The sequence below is a fragment of the Equus przewalskii genome, chromosome 3, assembly GCF_037783145.1.
Source record: "Equus przewalskii isolate Varuska chromosome 3, EquPr2, whole genome shotgun sequence".
Lineage (NCBI taxonomy): Eukaryota > Metazoa > Chordata > Mammalia > Perissodactyla > Equidae > Equus > Equus przewalskii.
In genome coordinates, this window is record NC_091833.1 from 18,878,299 (window position 1) to 18,899,712 (window position 21,414).

General features: G+C 38.4%; 1 protein-coding gene across 5 annotated transcripts in view; it reads left to right on the forward strand.

Moving 5' to 3' along the window:
* Positions 1-21,414, forward strand: part of TANGO6 (transport and golgi organization 6 homolog) — a 192,532-nt gene that overhangs the window by 17,884 nt on the left and 153,234 nt on the right. For all 5 annotated transcript variants that reach the window (XR_011538493.1, XM_070613763.1, XM_070613764.1 and 2 more), the window contains exons 5-7: positions 2,535-2,671; positions 5,552-5,714; positions 8,939-9,021. Coding sequence is in view for 4 of the 5 variants with exons in the window: in XM_070613763.1 (XP_070469864.1) it covers positions 2,535-2,671; positions 5,552-5,714; positions 8,939-9,021 (383 nt within the window). In the remaining variant the exon portion in view is untranslated. The remainder of the gene's footprint in view (positions 1-2,534; positions 2,672-5,551; positions 5,715-8,938; positions 9,022-21,414) is intronic.

Here is a 21,414-nt window from a genome sequence, read left to right on the forward strand (position 1 = left end):
TGATCAAATCTACATTTTGGAAATATCTGTCTGGATGTATTGTGAAGAATGGGCAGTCAACTGAGAGGCCACGGTGGCTTGGATCAATGCTGTGGCAGTGGAAATAGAAATGAACGAATGTGAGAGGTATTTAAGGGATGGAGTTGCCAGAACTTAATGAAGGGCTGGACATGTGAAGAGAGAGGAGAGAGAGAGAAGAATCAATCTTGACTTTCCATTTCTGGTGTGGTAAATGTACATTGGCCCTGTCAGATGAAGGTGAGGTCAATGTGGCTCGCAGACATTGATAAATATGGTCTAAAGTCGCTGTAATATTGCCTCCCCAGTTGTGCCTGCAGTGGCTTTTAGGGCCAATGAAATGAAAAATTATCAGTTACTTATGAGACGTTGTCACATACAAATAAGTCGTTGCATCTTCTTTTTCCAAAGAAGAGTTAGACTTCACCCAAGGGCATGCAAATTAGAGAGCTGCTGTAAGAAACTTAGAACCCTATTTTTTTTAAATTTTTTTTTGAGGAAGATTGGCCCTGAGCTAACATCTGCCACCAATCCTCCTGTTTTATTATGCTGAGGAAGACTGGCCCTGATCTAACATCCATGCCCATCTTCTGCTACTTTATATGTGGGACGCCTTCCACAGCATGGCTTGCCAAGCGGTGCCACGTCCATACCAAGGATCCGAACCGGCGAACGCCGGACCGCCGAAGGAGAATGTGTGCACTTAACCACTGCGCCACCAGGCCGGCCCCAATAATAGCGGTTTTAATGTCCTTGTCTCCTAAGTCTGTCATCTCTGTTTTTATGAGTCTGTTTCTGTTGATTTTTCCTCCTGATTATGGGTCGTATTTTCTTGCTTCTTTGCTTGCCTGGTAATTCTTTTTATTGAGATGTTATTTACATACCATAAAATTCATTCTTTTAAAGAGTACCATTTAGTGGTTTTTAGTATATTCACAAAGTTGTGCAACCCTCACCAGTATCTAATTCCAAAACATTTTCATCATCTCCTCCCAAAAAACCTCATACCCATTAGCAATGACTCCCCCTTCTCCCCTCCTCCAACCCCTTGTAAGTACTCATCTACTTTCTGTGTCAATGGATTTGCCTATTCTGGATATTTCATCCAAATGGAGTCATACGATATGTGGTCTTTAGTGTTTAGCTTCTTTCACTTAGCATGTTTTTTAGGTTTATCCATGTTGTGGCATGAATCAGTCCTTATTCCTTTTTATGACTGAATAATATTACATTATATGCGTATGCCTGGTAATTTTTGAATGGATACTGGACATTTTTTTTTTTTTGAGGAAAATTAGCCCTAAGCTAACATCTGCTGCCAATCCTCCTCTTTTTGCTGAGGAAGACTGGCCCTGAGCTAACAACATCCCTGCTCATCTTCCTCTACTTTATATGTGGGACGCCTACCACAGTATGGCTTGCCAAGCGGTGCCATGTCTGCACCCGGGCTCTGAACTGGCGAACCCCGGGCTGCCGAAGTGGAATGTGTGCACTTAACTGCTGCACCACTGAACCGGCCCCAGATACTGGACATTTTTACTTTGCATTGTTGAGCGCTAGATTCTGTTGTATTCATTTGTTAGGCTTTGTTCTGGGATGCACTTAATTTCCTTGGAATCAGTTTGATCCCTTTGATCCTGGCTTTTAAGCTTTGTTACTGTGAGTCTAGAGCAGCCTTTAATCTAAAGTAATTTGACCCCACTACTAGGGCAATAGCCTTCTGAGGTTCTACTTGATACCCTGTCTATTAGAAGGCCTTACCATGCTCTCTAGTGGGAACACAAACTATTCCCAGCCCTGTATAAACTCTGGGGATTGTACCCCCTCCTCCTTTCTGGTGGTTCTTGCTCCAGCCTTGGGTTTTTTCTCACAGACATACACAGATCTTACTCCACCAAAGATTTGAGGGAGGACTCCAGATCTCTGGAGCTCTCTCTTTGTGTAGCTTCCTCCTCTCTGGTATTTTGTCCTGAAAATTCTAGCTGCCTTGGCCTCCCTGAACTCTGGAATATGTTCCTTTAGCTCAACAAGATGCCAGGCTTCGTTTGGGCTCCCCTTTGCTGTGCTGTGGCCTCAGGTTTTTCTCTAGGTAATAGGCTAGGCTATTCATGGGGCTTGCCTTGTTTGCTTCCCTTCTCTCAGCGATCAGTATCCTGGGCTGCCTGTTGTCCAGTGTCTGGAAGCCATTGTGAATATATTTTGTCCGGTTTTCTTATCATTTACGGTGGAAAGAAAATCTAGTCCCTATTACTCTATAGCTTTGGTTTAAGGTAATTTAAATGGTATTCAAGTCATATGAATAATTCCGTTACAATGATTAAGCGCTACTTTTTTCTCTGAACTTCCCAGAAACCAACCTTTGAAAGGAAAGTGCAGAGGGGTGGATTATCTTACAGAGAAGAAATAAACAATTTTTAGTAGAGAAAAAACACTTTTTACTCTAAATTTTAAGGACCTTATATGAGGAACTAGTTGAGTTTTTTACTATCTTTGTCATCTTTTTCCATTGCTGACAGCTGGGGCGGCTGGTGGACATGATGCTGAGGCAACAGCTGCTGACTGGAAGAAGTGTGACTTGATTGCAAAGATTTTGGCCTCTTGTCCCCAGCAATCTCTTTCACCAGAGGATTACTATAGGGATATCTGCCCCCAGGTAAATAATTCTGTTTCTTTTGACTGTTTGAAGATTATCTGCTTATTTATAGAAAGAGGACTTTAATGTTCCTCTAATACTAAGGTAAAAGCACAATATAATACTTAAATGTATTGTTTAGTGAGGGGCCTTCTCTTCCTCCTTTTGCTGAGGAAGATTGGCCCTGAGCTAACATCTGTGCCCATCTTCCTCTATTTTGTATGTGGGATGCTGCCACAGCGTGGCTTGATGAGTGGTACAAGTGGGGTGTAGGTTCGTGCCCAGGATCCAAACCTGCAAACCCTGGGCCGCCAAAGCGGAGCATGTGAAATTAACCACTATGCCGCCAGGCCAGCCCCAAGCAGCCTTCTTAATAAGTGAATAAAAACCTGTGGAAGACACCGATCTGATTGCGAGGTTTAAGAACACCTCTCTGTTAAGAATGACTAGCCTAGCTTGCTCTCAGAGCTGGAATATAAAACTAAAGTTTCATCTTGTTCCTTATCTTTTCTGTGTGTTTTTAATTAGTTTTTTTAAAATAGGCATTAAATAAACAAGATAAATTCACATAGTACTCGATTTAAAAGCAAAAAAGACTAAACAGAAAAGTAAATCTCCCTCTCAGTTCCCTAGTTCCTCAGAAGTAGTCACTGTTACCAACTTCTTGTTTATTTTCCAGAGATATTCTGTGTCTTCTGTATATAATTTATATGTGTATGTATGTGTCTAATTTTTATAAAAGTGATAACATGCTACACACACTGGTTTTCATTTGGCTTTTTTAACTTGACAGTGTACCTGGGAGATTATTTCATTATGTGCTGCATCATTCTTTTTCATGGATACATAGTATTTCATCATATTAATGTAGCATAATTTATTTAACCAGCCTTCTATTAATGGACATTTGAGTTGTTTTCATTCTTTTGCTGTTGCAAACCATGCTATAGTTAATATCCATAAATCTTGCACATGTGCAAATATTACCATAGAAAAAATTCCTAGAATTGAAATTACTGGTTCAAAGGGTATGTGCATTTAAGTTTTGGATTGATATTGTTTATATATTTGTTTTACCACATTTGCCTATGCAGTGTATTACAAAACATTTCTATCTTTGCTAATCTGATGGGTGAAAAATGTGGAAGGAGTTTTCTTAATCAGAACTCCCCATGCTTTTAGATGTAGGACGTGCCTTTTGGAGTACAGTCCAAAGAAGGTCATTCAGTTGTCATGCTGATCTTCAGAGTTCTCATGGGTAGGCATGCATGAGAACAAAATATCGCAATGCAAAGATCTTATGTTGAAAAATACTCAATATAAGTCATCTTACAGGACAAGGTCTGCATTTGCAATGATGAATAAGTATTTTCTGAAACTAGTAGCTATAGTTTTGATACTTAACAAAAGAATAAAATCAAGTCATAGCTTTCAGGTCTGCCCAGTCTCTCTCTGGTGGTGTTAGAGGTCACATGCAGTTTTTGGACAGAAGATTCTCCTGTCTGCAAAAAGTGAGAGAGTCACTTTTAAGTCAGGAACAGAAATGCACTTTTCTGTCAGTTGCTTATGCTAGGATAAACCCACTCATAGGCACTGCAGAGCTATGTTTATCTTTGAGAATAAAATAGACTCCTGTCTGGGATATTTCAAACACAACAGGCTCTTCAGACCCTAAATATATTTATATACCTTGACCCACCAATTTCATTTGGTGGTGCTATTTGTAATAGCAAAATTTTGGGAATAAAACTGAATGTCTGGATATTAGGGAATAATTTAATAAATTCTTACATATAGCTTGAATATAATATTATATATATATATATATTTAAAGATTTTATTTTTCCTTTTTCTCCCCAAAGTCCCTTCGTACATAGTTGTGTATTTTTAGTTGTGGGTCCTTCTAGTTGTGGCGTGTGGGACGCTGCCTCAGCATGGCTTGATGAGTGGTGCCATGTCCGTGCCTAGGATCAGAATCGGTGAAACCCTGGGCCGCCAAAGCAAAGCGAGCGAATTCAACTACCTAGCCATGGGGCAGGCCCCAAATATAATGTTTTTGAGGCATTTATAACAATATGAGAAGATTTTAGCGATACACAAAGCTGAATATTAAATGTGGTCTCAAATAAAAAGAAAAAAGAATTATATGGAAACAAATTGGAAAAAATACACCAAAAATGTTCACAGTGATTTGGGAAGATTTATTTATTTATTTTTTCTGCTTTATCTCCCCAAATCCCCCCTGGCACATAGTTGTATATCTTAGTTGCAGGTCCTTCTAGTTGTGACATGTGGGATGCTGCCTCAACGTCGACTGACAAGCGGTGCCATGTCCTCACCCAGGGTCCGAACCAGCGAAACCCTGGGCTGCTGCAGCGGAGCATGCAAACTTAACCACTCAGCCACGGGGCTGGCCCATGGAAAGATTTAATTTTCTTCTTAAATCTTTATTTTCCACATTTTCTAAAATGAGCATGTCTTTTATAAGTTTGATAAAATTATTTAGTAAAAACATAGCCTGAATCTTCAGTTCTCACACCCTTTGATACTGGATTCTTAGATTAAAAAAAAAAAAAAAATTCTTGGGGCTAGCCTGGAGGCATTGCATGCTCCACTTTGCTGGCCCAGGCTTTACTGGTTCAGATCCTGGGCACAGACCTATACACCACTCGTCAAGCCATGCTGTGGCAGTATCCCACATACAGAGTAGAGGAAGACTGGCACAGGTGTTAGCTCTGGGCCAATCTTCCTCACCAAAAAATAGATAAATAAAATTCTGTTGAATCAGTGTTATTGCAGTGAGTGTATTTTTTGGCTTAAAGAGATTAGTTCTTTCTCTTTGCTAACATAATGCTCCTTGCAAAGAGCCTGGTGTTTTACTTCTTGTATTTTTTCTTTTAGATTCTGGATTTATTTCACTTTCAGGATAAATTGACAGCGCGACAATTTCAGAGAGTTGCTACCACTACCTTTATAACTATGTCAAGAGAACGCCCACAGTTGGCAGCAAAGTATTTGCTTCAGCCAATGTTAGCTCCTCTTCATCGATGTTTAAATACAGCAGGTAAAGGAGAAGACTTGTGGTTGGGTGTCCCTCTAAAGAACCTTCCTCAGTGTTTCAGATGGAAATGACTCAACTGTGTGGTATTTCAGTTTCTTTAGTTTTACTCTTCTTCCCCCAACTGTTTATTCTGAAAAATCCACTTCACAAACGTTCCAAGAAGCGTACATTGAACCACCCCTATACACTTCACCTGGAGTGACCAGCTGTTAACATCTGGGCCATGCTTGCTTTGTCTTTCTCTCTTTCCACACATACATTTTTTTCTGAGGCATTTGAGAGTTAGTTGCAGGCATCATCTAATATACAGACTTTATTCAAATTTCTCTAATTGTCCCAAGAACTACTTTTATAACTATTTTTTAAAAAAATCTATAATTCAGTCAAGAATCATGCATTCCATTTATGTGTTATGTCTTTTCAGTTTCCTTCGTTGTAGAATAGTTCCCTAGTCTTTCACTGTGACGTTTTTTAAAAGCCCAGTTTATAAAATATTCCTCAATTTCTGTTTGTCTAATTGTTTTCTCATAATTAGATCCAGGTTTAAACATTTTGGCAGGAATACTGCGTAGGATGTTGATTTTTTTCTCAGTTTCCATCAGATCAGGGGGCACGTGTTATCAGTTTATCCCATTATTAACAATGTTAAATTCGATCATTTGATTAAGCTGGTAGCAACCAGATTTCTCCATTGTAAAAACACCTTCCTCCCTTTGTAATTAATAAGTAATCTGTGGGATGATAGTCTGAGACTATGTGAATACCCTTTTTCCCAATAGTCTTTCATACTGTAGTTTAGTATCCATTGATGATTCTTGCCAGTAAAATGGTGACTTTCTATTTCTTTTGTTATTTTTAATTTGTTAGTTGGTATTCTTCTGTAAAGAAGAGCTTTTCTTTCTCCCTGCCTCATCCCTTTTTAAAAAACAATTAAGTATCAATATAATTCATAGTCTCCATCAATGGGTTACCAAACATTCCTGTCATTCATTTTGGTGCTCAGAATTTCCCAGATTTGGCCAGTGTGTTTTAGTTCTGTTTTAATGTTTTAAAATGTTGACATTTTCACCACTTCGCTTAGTATGTTTTCATTTATCGAGTTTAATGCTGGGATACAGAGTATCATTTCAGCATTACTTTTTAGATAGTAGTTCCTAAATTTAAAATGAAGAAAAAGTTTGATGTTATGGGTAAACCAAATTTAGTTCTTTGTAGACTTTGTATATCATTTGTAGTATAAATTTTTCTGGGTGTGTGTGTGGGGGTGAGGTGGGTGGGGATGGAAGAAGTTTAATTCTTGTGCATAGTAAAACTTCATCAGATTGGGCCTTGGTGAAGTAAAATTTGTGATTATTCAGTAATGATAAACATGACATTTGAGTAAATAATTAAAATTTCTTTATACATTTAATAGAAATCTAGTCTAGGATCAGTATATTCTTTAAAAAATGGCCCAAAAATTGAAGTATTATTTCTGTTGACCTTCAGCATTAGGGTCTAGCAATTCTTATATATCTGATTTCATGTATTAAGACTATACCTCATTACTACTCTATTTATTTTCTTATCTATCACTGATGGTTATTTCCTCTAATCTGGAGCACTGGTTCTTAGAATGTGGTCCCAGGACCAGTAGCATCAGCATCACCTGGGAATTTATTAGAAATACAACTGTTTGGGGCCGGCCCGATGGTTCAGCAGTTAAGTTCGCACGTTCTGCTTCGGTGGCCCGGGGTTCGCCGGTTCGGATCCTGGGTGCGAACATGGCACCGCTTGGCAAGCCATGCTGTGGTGGGCGTCCCACATATAAAGTAGAGGAAGATGGGCATGGATGTTAGCTCAGGGCCAGGCTTCCTCAGCAGAAAAAGAGGAGGATTGGCAGCAGAGGTTAGCTCAGGGCTAATCTTCCTCAAAAAAAAAAAAAAAAAATTACACAACTTAAAAAAAACAAAAAGAAATACAACTGTTTGGGCTCCACTCCAGACCTACTGAATCAGAAATTCTGATGTGGGTCCCAACAATCTGTGTTTTAACAGGTCCTTTGGGTAATTCAGTTGTGTGTTCAAGTTTGAGCACTGATCTAGAGTACTGTTCTTGGAAGGCCTAGATTCAGTCCAATTGTGGGTCAATTATTTTTGTCCTGGGCCTTGTTCTTTCATTCAAGGAATATTTATTGGACATCTATTTGCCAGACATTCTTCACGTGTTAGGTTACATTTGTAGCACCAGCTACATATCTTGCATATAGAATCTACTAATAACAAAAAAGACTAGATAGGAATATGACTGGTCTTGCATAGCGCTGTCATTGACACTGGAAAAACAATCTAAAGTATAAGCTTTCTTATTTTGTTTTTCATATTGTATCACATTTTTAGGACTGTGGCGATTGTGATGAATTACCGTATTTTATCAATTCCAAGATGCACATTCTTTTCACGTTAAAAAACTCTTATTTTGTAAATCTTTTTCACATTTTAACAACTCAGATATCAAGATGCATCTCACAATCATTGTTGGCCAGGTAGCAATCATGGTGTTGTCTGTGCCTACAAATGAACATTAAAACTTGTAGAATGGATGTCAGTGACTTAAAAGAAATCGTGAAGACAATAGTAGAATGGAGGACTGTTAAGAAATGTCACATTACCGGTGGTCTTCGTGGCACAGAGGACAATATATTACGGCAAAAGTGGGTATCAGTAATGCTATTGAAATGTTTCAAGTGTTGGACACTTAATGTGAAGTTTTAAGAATTTCTTATCCCGTTTATCCCAATTGTTTAGCTTATATAAAGAATGATACATTATAAAATTGTATGTCTAAATAAATCTAAGAGAGCTCTTTTAACCCTTTTTTTAAAAAAACTATTTTAAAGCTGTTTAAAGGGAAATTTTCAAACACATTTACAGAGAATAGTATAATGAACTCCTATGTACCAATCACCTAGACACAACTATTGACTCTGCCATTTTCATTTAATCTCATCCCCAGTTTTTCATTCAATAAATTTACAATTAAAATTCTAAGTAATAATGTTGCATAGGTTATTTGGCAGTGATTTTTTTCTTTGTTAGTGATACATAAAATAACAATGCATGTTTATAATCAATGCCGTTGTAGATTCCATGAAATACTGTATTTGAATGATGCTGTATTGTGCGATGGTAACCATTTCTTTTTCAATGAGACACTGAGTGTGGGTAATTCTGTGTTTTGTTCTCTAGAGATTCCAGAGAGTGACATGGTGCCTGGGACCATTTTGGTGACAGAAGAAGAACTTAGTAGATGTATTGAGGATGTATTTAAGGTTGGTAATTTGAGTCACTAATGTTTTTAGCTAATATTTGCACTTAGTCTTTTAAAATAATTTTGCCTTTTTAATTGGAATTTCAAGAATTGGAATACTAATCTTAAATTTCAAACCACCAAAATCTTTTCATTTTGAAAATTGGAAACTATAAGCTGTTAGTGAAAAAACTGATAAATTTTTAAAGTGTCAGTTTCCTCATTCACTCAATGTTAAACAGTTTATATTCTCTGATTGGCATGTGCCACTGGTGAAAGCATGTCTTTTGAAGAAATTGACAGAGAGATTTGCAATACTGTACCCTTCCTAAAAGTGTATGATAATACTGAATCTGCTTTATACCCTTTGATAGTAATCACTGTCACAGAGAAGTAAGTCTGAATAAATGAATCCTGCAAATGACTACCTAAATATATACTGAAAATGAAAAAAAAGAATGTAAATTATATGTTCTCTATGATTACAATCTTATAAATATATATGAACTATAAATTTTTAGACAAAAATGAAGTCCACTCTGTTAGGGCCAGATGGAGTTGGGTTAAATATTCTTCTTTAAAGTTTATTTCAGGGGCCAGCCCTGTGGCATAGTGGCTAAGTTCATGTGCTCCCCTCTGGCAGCCCTGGGTGCACCGGTTCGGATCACAGGAGTGGACCTAGCACTGCTTGTCAAGCCACTCTGTGGTGGCGTCCCACATAAAATAGAGGAAGATTGGCACAGATGTTAGCTCAGCAACAATCTTCCTCAAGCAAAAAGGGTAAGATTGGCAACGGATGTTAGCTCAGGGCCTATCTTCCTCAAACACACACACAACAGTTTACTTCAATAAATTTATAATAATATTTTGCTATTAAAAATGTTTACACTAATGGGGCCGGCCCCGTGGCCGAGTGGTTAAGTTCGCGCACTTTGTTGCAGCCTCCCAGGGTTTCTCTGGTTTGGATCCTGGGCGCAGACATGGCACTGCTCATCAAGCCATGCTGAGGCGGCGTCCCACATGCCACAACTAGAAGGACCCACAGCTAAGAATATATAACTATGTACTGAAGTGCTTTGGGGAGAAAAAGGAAATAAATAAAATATTAAAAAAATTTACACTAAGAAACAACTTTCAAAATTATATTCCATGTGAAAAGGTGCAGCCATTTTGAAAAATAGTTTGGCAGTTCCTCAAAAAGTTAAACACGGAGTTATTATCTGACCCAGCAATTCCATTCTTAAGTATATATCCAAGAGAAATGAAAACATGTTCACACAAAAACATATACACGAATGTTCATAGCAGCATTATTCATAATAACCAAAATGTGAAAACAACCCAATGTCTATCAGCCAATGAATGGATTAACAAATGTGATATATCCATATAATGGAACACTTTTCAGCCATAAAAGGAATGAAGAATGGTGGCTACATGCCACAACATGGATAAACACTTAAAAATGATAGTTTTTTAATTTTAAAAAGCCAGAAACAAAAGACCACTCATTGTATGATTTCATTTATATGAAATGTTCAGAATAGGCAAATTCCTAGAGACAGAAAGTAGGTTAGTGGTTGCTAGGGCTGGGGCTGGGGAATTGGGATTAGCTGCTAATGATATGGGGTTTCTTGCTGAGGTAAGGAAAATATCTGGAATTAGATTGCTGTGATGGTTATACAACCTCATGAGTATACTAAAAAACACTGAATTGTACATTTTAAGAGAATGAGTTTTATGGCATGTGAATTATATCTCAATAATTAAAATTTTATATTCCACATTTCTCATTTCTTTTCTATGGCAGTAAATTAAACCTTTTAGAGTGAATTTTAGTTTATTATGAAATAGTTCAAACATACAAAAAAAAAATATGAAGAGTAAAACACTCATGTACTCATCACTCAGCTTAAAAAATTAAACATTATCGGGGCCAGCCCGGTGGCGTAGTGGTTAAGTTCCCATGCTCCATTTCAGCAGCCCGGGGTGGACAGGTTCGAATCCTGGGTGCAGACCTACCACTCACCAAGCCACACTGTGGCAATGTCCCATACAAAATAGAGGAAGATGGGTACAAATGTTAGCTCAGGGCCAGTCTTCCTCAACAAAAAGAGGAAGACTGACAACAGATGTTAGCTCAGAGCCAATCTTTCTCACCAAAAATAGATAGATAAATAAATAAATAAATAAATAAACATTATCAATTCAGTTAAAATCCTCCATCTACCCATCCCTCGATCACATTTCCCTTGCTCCTATCCAAAGGGAAACACTATCTTGAACTTGTGTTTATTATTCCTTAAACTACTTGTAGCATTGTTGTGTGTGATTTTTAATTTTATTTTAATGGCACTTAATACATGTAACTTTAACTCATTCATTTTCACTGCTAGATGTTATTCTATTATATGACTTTACCATCATTTATTTATTCTTCTATTGATGGACATTTGAGTTGTTTCCAGGGAGTTTTTGCCAATCTGTTAGGTGCATTATGGTTTTAATTAGCAGTTAGTTCTTTTATTATTAGTGAGGTTGAGCGTTGTTTTGTGGTTTTGGTTCATTCATATTTTCTCTTCTGTAAATTGCCTATTCGTATGTTTTGCCCATTTAAAAAATTAGGTTATTTGCTGCTATAAAATTTTTTAGAGTAAATCTTTTTTTTTTTTTTTGAGGAAGACTAGCCCTGAGCTAACTACTGCCAGTCCTCCTCTTTTTGCTGCGGAAGACTGACCCTGAGCTAACATCCATGCCCATTTTCCTCTACTTTATATGTGGGACGCCTACCACAGCATGGCATGCCAAGTGCTGCCATGTCCACACTCAGGATCTGAACCAGCAAACCCTGGGCTGCCAAGAAGTAGAACGTGCAAACTTAACCACTGCAGCACCGGGCCGGCCCATAGAGTAAATCTTTTTTTATAAAACAGCTTTGTTGAGGTGTACTTTACAGATCATAAAATAATGTTTTAATGGTATGAGTCAATGATTTTTTAGTTAATTTACACAGTTGTGAAGCCATCACCATAATACAGCTTTAGAACATTTCCATCACCCCAAAAACATCCCTTGTGCCTGTCTACAGTCACTCCCAGTTCCCACCCCCAGGCAACCCCTAATCTGCTCTCTCTATGGATTTGCCTTTTGTGGATATTTCACCTGAGGGAATCATGCAATATGTGTTCTTTTGTGGCTGGCTTCTCTCTCTTAGCATCATGTTTCTGAGGTTCATCCAGGTTGTTGCATGTCAACATTTTGTCCCTTTTCATTGCTAAGTAATGTTCCATTGTATGAATATACCACATTTTTTAAATTTGTCATCAGTTGATGGGCATTTGGATGTACAGTAAATTTTTTTAAACAGCTTATGAGATGTAATTCACATACTATACATTCACGCATTTAAAATGTGCAAATCAATGGTTTTTTAGTATATTCACAGATTTGTACAGCCATCATCATAATTAATTTTAGGACATTTTATTGCTCCAAAAGAAACCCCACCTCACTCCCAAATCCATCCACCACCATTCCCCTCTCCCTGCAACACCTAGCCCTAGGCAGCCACTAGTCTACTTGCTGTCTCTGTAGATTTGCCTATTCTGGATATTGCATATAAATGGAATCATACAATATTTGGTCTTTTGTGATTGGCTTCTTTCATTTAGCATGATACTTTTAAGGTTCATCTATATTGTAGCATGAAGCCATATTTCATTCCTTTTTATTGCTGAATAGTGTTCTGTTAGGTAGCCATGGGGGTCTACTGGTTAAGATTTGGTACTCTCACCGCTGTTGCCTGGGTTAGTTTCCCATTCAGGGAACCACACCACCTGTCTGTCAGTCATCATACTGTGGCGGCTTCATGTTGCTGTGATGCTGAAAGCTATGCCACTGGAATTTCAGATAACAGCAGGGTCATCCAAAGTGGACAGGTTTCAGCAGAGCTTCCAGACTAGACAGACCAGGAAGAAGGACCTCGTCTCCCACTTCCAAAAAAAATTGGCCATGAAAACCCTATGAATAGCATTGGAGCAGATGAGAGGATGGCACAGAAAAGGCTAGGCAGAGTTCTGCTGTGCTGTACACAGGGCCACTAGGAGTTGGTGTGGATTCGACAGTACAAACAGCAAAGTACTCTATTGTAGGTATATACCATATTTTGTTTATCCATTTATCATTAGATGGATATTTGGGTAGTTTCTACATTTTGGCTGTTATGAATAATGCTGCTATGGATATTTGTGTACAAGTTATTATGTGTACATATGTTTTCATTTCTCTTGGGTATGTAACTAGGAGTGGAATTGCTGGATCTTATGGTAACTCTATGATTAAGCATTTAAGGTTTTGCTGTTTTGTTTACCAGAGTGTCTGTATCATTTTACATTCCCACTAGCAGTGTATGAGGGTGTAGACTAAATCTTAAATCATGTTCTTTCAGATAAGAAAGCAGATGCTTTTGTTTTGTTTTAAGCTTTATGTATGATACTAGTAAATTCATAGATATAAGATGCATGCCTAAAAATTCAAAATTCATTGTCCATAACACTCACTTTTTACTAAAATGATGTGGAGTTTCTTTTGGAGCAATAAAATGTCCTAAAATTAATTAATTGTGATGATGGCTGTGCAAATCTGTGAATATACTGAAAAGCGATTTTTCATTTAATTTTGCTGTTAAAAAAACAGAGTATACCCTTTACAGGGTTGACCTGGCGCACAAATATAGAATTAAATTGCTCATCAACAAAACATGACATGGTGACTTAGTACCTATAGTCCTGGGTTTTTTTAAATGCCTCATTTAGAACCTTATGAAAAGAAATATGTTTTACATATTGGTAGGCAAGGACTTTTCAGATTATAGGAAGACAAGAAATTATATAGAACAGTCTAGAAAGCAAATGTTCTGAATTAGAGAATAAGGCCCAACTAACTTTTAGAAAGATCATCTTCAGTCATGTCCCATCTAATAAATACCATGATGAAAAACTCTTAAATGGTTGGATGTGGAATGTCAGAAAGACTTGAAAGTGCTGGTACAGGTAGGACTAATTATGACTAAACTTTGGTACAAACCCCTCATAGTAGTCCTTGGAAGTTAATAAATTGCTTTTAGAGGAAAAAGAAAGCAAAACAATCTCTGGAAATGAATTTGTCTCTAAAAAACAGAGAGATACAGAAGTGGTAAATCTTGCCATTTCTCCTATTCTTGCCACCCAAATAGGGGGAAGAAACACCCCTCATAGTTCAGTGAACAGTTTGGTGAATTTAAAACCTCCTGGAGAGGCAAGCAAAACATTAGTTTGCTGTAGACACTGGATTATGCACAAGTATTGGGACTGTCGTGAAGGCAGGAAGGGCTGCAGAAGGGTAATTATTCTCTCTGCAAGGTTTTGGCAGCTCAGCTGCAGTGGGAAAACAGAGGAAATGTGTATGTTGGAGGAGAATGGTAAACACTGTGTAAAATTTAGCAACAAAGGATGTGTTGTCTTTATTAACTTTCTGCTAATACTAAATTATAGAGAACAGCTCAAAGGCAGGAAATAAAGAAAACATCTGGGATGGTTGAGTTGATCCAGCAACTCACTGGGTAACAAGAGGGTGTTTAATTTTAGAGAGGCATTTGGGAGCATTTCCTGTTCTGGTTTACTCTGTCTTCTTTTCTTTTTAACAGATTTATTGAGATATTATTCACATACCACACAATTCACACATTTAAAGCATTCAATTCAATGTTTTTAGTATATTCACAGGGTGTTGTTGTGCAACCATTACCACAATCTAATATTAGAATGTTTTTGTCCCCCTAAAAGGGTCCCATACCCATTAGCTGTCACTCCCCATTCTCCACTTTGCCCCCAGCCCTAGGCAACAACTAATCTACTTTCTGTCTCTATAGATTTGCCTGTTTTAGACATTTCATATAAATGGAATCTTATAATATGTGGTCTTTTGTAGTTGGCTTTTCACTTAGCATGATGTTTTTAAGATTCATCTATACTGTAGCATGAAGTAGTAGAGTAGTTTCCCCTTATCCATGGAGGATACGAACCAAGACCCGCTGTGGGTGCCTGAAACCGTGGATAGTATCAAACCCTATATATACTATGTTCTTTTCACTTAAAGGAAGCACTTTACGGCTTCTTTTTGGCTTATCTGAATTGCCAGCATCACCACTCTTGCACCTTGGGGCCATTATTAAGTGAAATAGGAGTTTCTTGACTATTAGTACTGTGATACTGCAATACTCAATCTGATAACCAAGAGGCCTACTAAGTGACTAACGGGGCAGTTAGCATATAAAACATGGATACACTGGACAAAGGGATGATTCATGTCCTGGGCGAGATGGAGCAGGACAGCACAAGATTTCATCATGCTACTCAGAACCTCTTGCAATTTAAAACTTTTGAATTGTTTCTTTCTGAAATTTTCCATTTAATATTTTCAGACCACAGTTGACTGCAGGTAACTAAAACCAAGGAAATTGGAACTGTGCATGAGGGGGGCCACCATGTTTCGTTCTTTTTCATGCCAAGTAATATTCCATTATATGGATATATGTACCATATCTTGTTTACCTATTATCAGTTGAGGGAAATTTGTGTTGTTTACATATTTTGCCTATTATGTACAGTTCTGCTATGGACACTCACATAAAAGTTTTTCTGTATATGTGTGTTTTAACTTCTCTTGGGTGTATGTATACCTAGGAGTGGAATTGCTGGATTATATGATAACTCTCAGTTTAACCTTTTGAGGTACTGCTGGACTGTTTTCCAAAGTGGCTGCACCATTCTACATTCCTACCAGCAATCTATGAGAATTGCAGTTTGTCCACATTCTGGCCAGCAGTTTTTATTACTTTTTTTTTTCATAGCCATCCTAGTGGGAGTAAAGTAGTGTCTCATTGTAGTTTTGATTTACATTTCCTTAATTGCTTATGATGTTGAGCAGCCCGTCATGTGCTTATTGGCCATTTGCATGTCTTCCTTGGAGAAATTTCTATTAAGATTTTTTGCCCATTTTTAAATTGGGTTGTCTTTCTGTCATTGGTAGGTTGAAGGATGCGACTCACCCTTACCAACAGCTCTGTCCAAAAATCCTCCTCATCAGTCTCCTCTCCTCTTGATCCTCCTGTGTTCTCATCTCAGTGTGCTGTCTTACTTTAGTGTTTTAAGTCTGTTTTGTCTCAGTGCCTCACTTGACATTTTCAATTCAATGTCCTGTGTCACCTGCATTATGACAGCCACCCATGTGGCTGCCATCTCAACATCTAACTATAGAGAGCCAGTTTCGTCTTTATACATAACACTGATCAGATTGGTTATCTGATTTTTAAGACCATAGCAGAATTAGAAGTAACAAATTAGAAGTTAGTTGGGGCCGGCCCCGTGGCTGAGTGGTTAAGTTCATGCGCTCCGCTTCGGCGGCCCAGGGTTTCACCGGTTTGGATTCTGGGTGCAGACATGGCACTGCTCGTCAAGCCATGCTGAGACAGCGTCCCACATGCCACAACTAAAAGGACCCACAACTAAAAATACACAGCTATGTACCAGAGGCCTTTGGTGAGAAAAAGGAAAAATAAAATCTTTTTTTAAAAAAAGAAGAAGTTAGTTAGACTGATTAAGGCATACTGACAAGAGAATGCCAGCAGAAAAGAGCAAGAAAGGAGACAGAAAAAATACCCAAAAAGGGCATAATTTGAAAAGCAAAATATGTGGGGGCTGGTATGTTCAGTATAGTTTATTTAAGAAAGCCTATAATCCATTTTAGTAATATTTCCTTCTGAAAACATTAAAATATAAATATATTTTAACATTTAAAGGAACAAACTCTCAGTTATCCGAATGAAAAATTTATGGCAGGAACAATGACAAGGTAAGGCCTTTTTACACTTGCATCCTTCATGTACAGCAGCAAGTGGAGCAGTGTGGCTCTGGTAGGCCACGTGGAATACAGGTGTATATATAGATGCTAATTGAATTGAATTGAAAACTTGGCATGGCCGCTTGTGCTTCATCTGCATAAATAATTCTTGTTATTTCTATGTGTGTACCTTACACCTGGTAAAATTGTCTAAGCCAAAAAGGGGATATGCAGTTCATATAACTTTCACTCCAGTGGTTTCCTATTCCGTCTCCTTCTGACTCTGACTGACTGGAGCCCAATCCCTAGAATGTTTAAATTCTTTTGTCCTCCCTGGTATCAGAGGGATTAATGGTTTTTCTTTGCCTAGAGAGGTGAAGAGAGGCCTAAATTGCCTAGAAATCAGTTCTGGGTAGAGCAGGACAGGAGAATTCCAATTCTTTCTGATTTGGACATTTTCTTGCTCTTAAGAGAACTGGCCAGAATCTGATACTGGATGGGGGGATGTTTACTTTTAGTATTCCTCACAATACTTGCTGAGACTCCCTAAAGGCAGAAGAAATTTTAGGGTAAGAAAGGCTAGAAGGTGCCTAATTAGTTTATTTCCTACATTCTCATTTCCATTTTATCTCTCTGTTTCCAGATTCAGGGAGACTTGACTTTAATTATCCAAGTCTTTTTTTCCTCATCTAATCTTAATGAATTTCTAATTAAAGTTTCTGTCAGATTGGCCAGTTGACTCCTCTTTCTGAATTTTTAATTATTTTTGTAAAGTAAATTAGAATAATAGAACCTTAGAGCTGGAAGGAACTTTAAAATAATTTAGTCTAACCTCTCTTTTTTTTTTTTAAGATTGGCACCTGAGCTAACATCTGTTGCCAATCTTCTTTGTTTTTTTTTCTTCTCCCCAAAGCCCCCCAGTACATAGTTGTATATTTTAGTTGTGGGTCCTTCCAGTTGTGGCATGTGGGATGCCGCCTCAGCATGGCCTGATAAGCGGTGCTAGGTGCGCACCCAGGATCTGAACTGGCAAAACCCTGGGCCACCAAAGCGGAGCACACAAACTTAACCACTCGGCCACGGGGCTGGCCCCCTCTCTGTGTGATTTTTAGGTAACTTATTTGACACTTGAGTTGTGGGGATGAATAAGGTAGCATTCTTTAGCACGTAATGGGTACTCAAAAAGCTGTCAATTCCCTTTTGGTTCAGGGAAACTCTTTTTAAAAAGAAGACTATTTATACAATATGCTCTGAGAGCATGCACAGTGCAAAATACTATATTAGGTAACTTGCCTTGTTCTTTTGCTTCTCACGAGTCTTAATTAAGCTCAGTAAGTGCATTAGAAGTTCTGGAACACTACTATCAAAAGGATCACTGTGATATTTTAGAAGGCAGCATTTGACTAGTTGAATGTTTAACAGGGGTAAAATCAAGTTTCAGCTTGTACTGAATTTCAGTGTTAGGATTCAGTCAGCTTGATTCTGAGTAGGCTCATCATGCTTGTCTTTCTACACATGTACATCCCTTAAAAGATAAGGCCATAAATTAAGAAAACTGTTCCATTTACAGTAACGTCAACAAGAATAAAATATTTAAGAATAAATTTAACATTTGCACATGGCTGTATATTTTAATTTAGAATATTTTAACATGAATTATGTTAACTGGTCCTTATGCCAAAAGCTCGATGCCTACATTATGAACAAGGAACCTGAGACCTAGGGAGATTTAAACGTCTTAACCATGTTCACTCGCTTAATATGTGGTTTGGTGCAGTCACATAAATGGCAGAAGCAAAATTCACACCCATGTTTCCTGATTCCTGACTTCCCGGTGCTCTTTCAGCTAGTCTACAGCAGTCTCTATGGGGTGAGCTTTACAGTGTAATGAAGTCTGTGAAATGAGAAATGGAGTACATGAGGACTACTTCTGTTTTGGTTTGCTTTGCAACAGACACACATGTTTATTCTTAATACTTTTGACCATTTTGAGTCCTCTGAGTTTTTCCTTTACTTTTTATTTTAAATTCCTAGTCAATCTTTCCAGAGAAATTCAGTCCTCCAGACATTGAAGGTAGATGCTGAACAAGCCACTATAATAAAATCAAGCCTTCTTTTGTTCAGTGTGCTCTCCCTTCTATGGCTGAAGTTCTACAATTCTGTTCAGTTAATTAGCACTGATTGAATAGCTTCTAGCTATAGCTTTTTTAAAAAATGAAAATACAGGGGGCATTGTAACCTCCCCGCAAAAATAGAGCTTTTGAGAAAATAAACAGCAACCTACTTTGTTCATTCATTCTTTGATCCAGTTAATCAGTCACAAAAAAATTTACCAAATGTCTATGGAATGCCAGATACTTTGCTAGGTTTGTAAATACAGAAATTATTAAGGGCTAGCTGCTGCCTTCATGGAGCTCCCAGTCAAGCAAAGAGTTACAGTAGTCTGTGATCTATAGTTAAGAGTATCCAGAAATATGCCTCTATTATTTGTTAGAGACATCCTGTAAGCTTAGATGAAGGGTTGTAAGGCTTAACTGCAGACTCCTCTTTTCGTGGCTGGATCTGTGATAAAAGGCCAAGATGCATTCAGAAAGGAATGTGGAAATCCCCAGAAAGGAAGGAGGAAATCCCGAGGCTGCCACTGGGTCATTGGTACCAGTCTGTTTCCTTGTTTTATCTGTTCTGAGATGTTATGGGGTTTTTTTGAGGAAGATTGTCCCTGAGCTAACACCTGTGCCAATCTTCCTCTGTTTTATGTGGGATGCCACCTCATTGTGGCTTGATGAGTGGTGCTAGGTCCATGCCTGGGATCCAAACCTGCAAAACCCAGGCCACCGCAGTGGAGTGTGCGGACTTAACCACTATGCCACCGGGCCGGCCCCTGTTATGTTTTTTATAGATCCATACTCACCTCTTATTTTGCTGCTCAGCCCTGTCCTACACATTTATACTGGAAAAGCCAGGGGTAAATAGGGAGGTTCATCTTTTCTTCAAAGCACCACTTTACTTACTCTCAGAGAGGCTTTTTCACATCAAAGAATTGAAAAGATACCCTGAGTCTGTCTCTGCCTTGCCTGCTTCAGCTTTCCCATCTCTTGGTATTTTGTGTGGTGATCCCTAGTTGTACAGATACCTGAAGTGACCAGAAAATCTTTCAGTTAAACAGGATTTCATCTTTAAAGTACTAACTTCAGAGCTGGTGGAAGAACAGAAAGCATGTGGGGAAGGGTTAGAAATTTGTTACATCTTGGTCAAGTTGAAGATTCAGTGTTTCAAAATTTTTGAGGTAGGGAGGAATGGTTCATTTTTTTAAACTAGTCCTACCTCTTAGTGGCTGAGGTACCAGAAAGGTATAGCAGAAAATGAGCAAAGGTGCAATCAAGTCAGGGAATGATAGATGAGACACAAAAGAGATCTTAAAGCTTGAGTAATACAACCTCTTTATTTTCCAAATAAGGAAACTGAGACTCAGAGAAGTCAATTGATTTGTATTAAGTCTCACAGCTGGTCAGTGGAAGTATTTACAAACAACCGTATGTGAAACAAACCCAATGGTTATACTGCTGAAAAAAGGAAACTTCCAAATGATATGGAACATTTTTACCAAAGGTAGAAATAATATATGAAGTGTTAGATTGTATTTCAGAACTTGAATTCCCATCCCTTCTTGCCTCCAGATGAACAGAGAAGACCTCAACTAGAAAGAGACTACATGTAAGCATCGTTGAGGAAATTCCACAACACTTGAATGTTAGGGCACAGAGATGGGGCAGTAGGGCCCTCCCCTCAGTGGCGTGGGAAACATATTACCTATCGTGCCTTCAATGCTTTCTCAGTCACCAGCCTGGTGTGGAGACTGGAACTGGCCCCAACAGTTTCCTCCATTTGTAGTATGACTTCATTGGAAGGACTGTTTTTTCTAGAGCATTTGATCATCAGTGCTGGCACCAAGAGATCACAGTTCAGCATTGGCTGAATCAGTCTAGCCTCCTGTATTCCTTTGGGTCACTAAAAATGGGTCACGAGATTGCAGATACAAGTCAATGATCTGAGGAGTCCGCAGTAAGGGGAAGTGACCAGATTCCACTTTGGGAGTGTAAGTAGAAGGTAATGTTGGATGTCAGGTGCAGACCAAACTGTTAACCTGCATTAAGTTCAGTGCAAAGCAAGAGATTGGAAGGAGGGAGCTGTCATTGGAAAGGGCTGGTTGTGGTATGGCCCTGGAGATCTACCAGCTATATAAGACTCCCAGTAGGAGGAAGAGGAAGTGGTACAGAAGCTGCTGTCCATGGTGCCACTCAGGAACTCCGGCCCTACTTTGCATAAGTTGCAGGAATGGAGTTACTAACAACCTGACAAACTGGGATCTACTGATTCTGAGAGGGGACAGCTGGGATAAAGTTGGTCTAATAGGTTAGGGATTGAAACAATGAAAATGTCATCATGCACAAGGGAAGGTGAGTATTGGGAGGCCATGGAGTACATGCTTTGTTCTTTCTAAAATTGTGGTAAAATATACATAACATAAAATTTACCA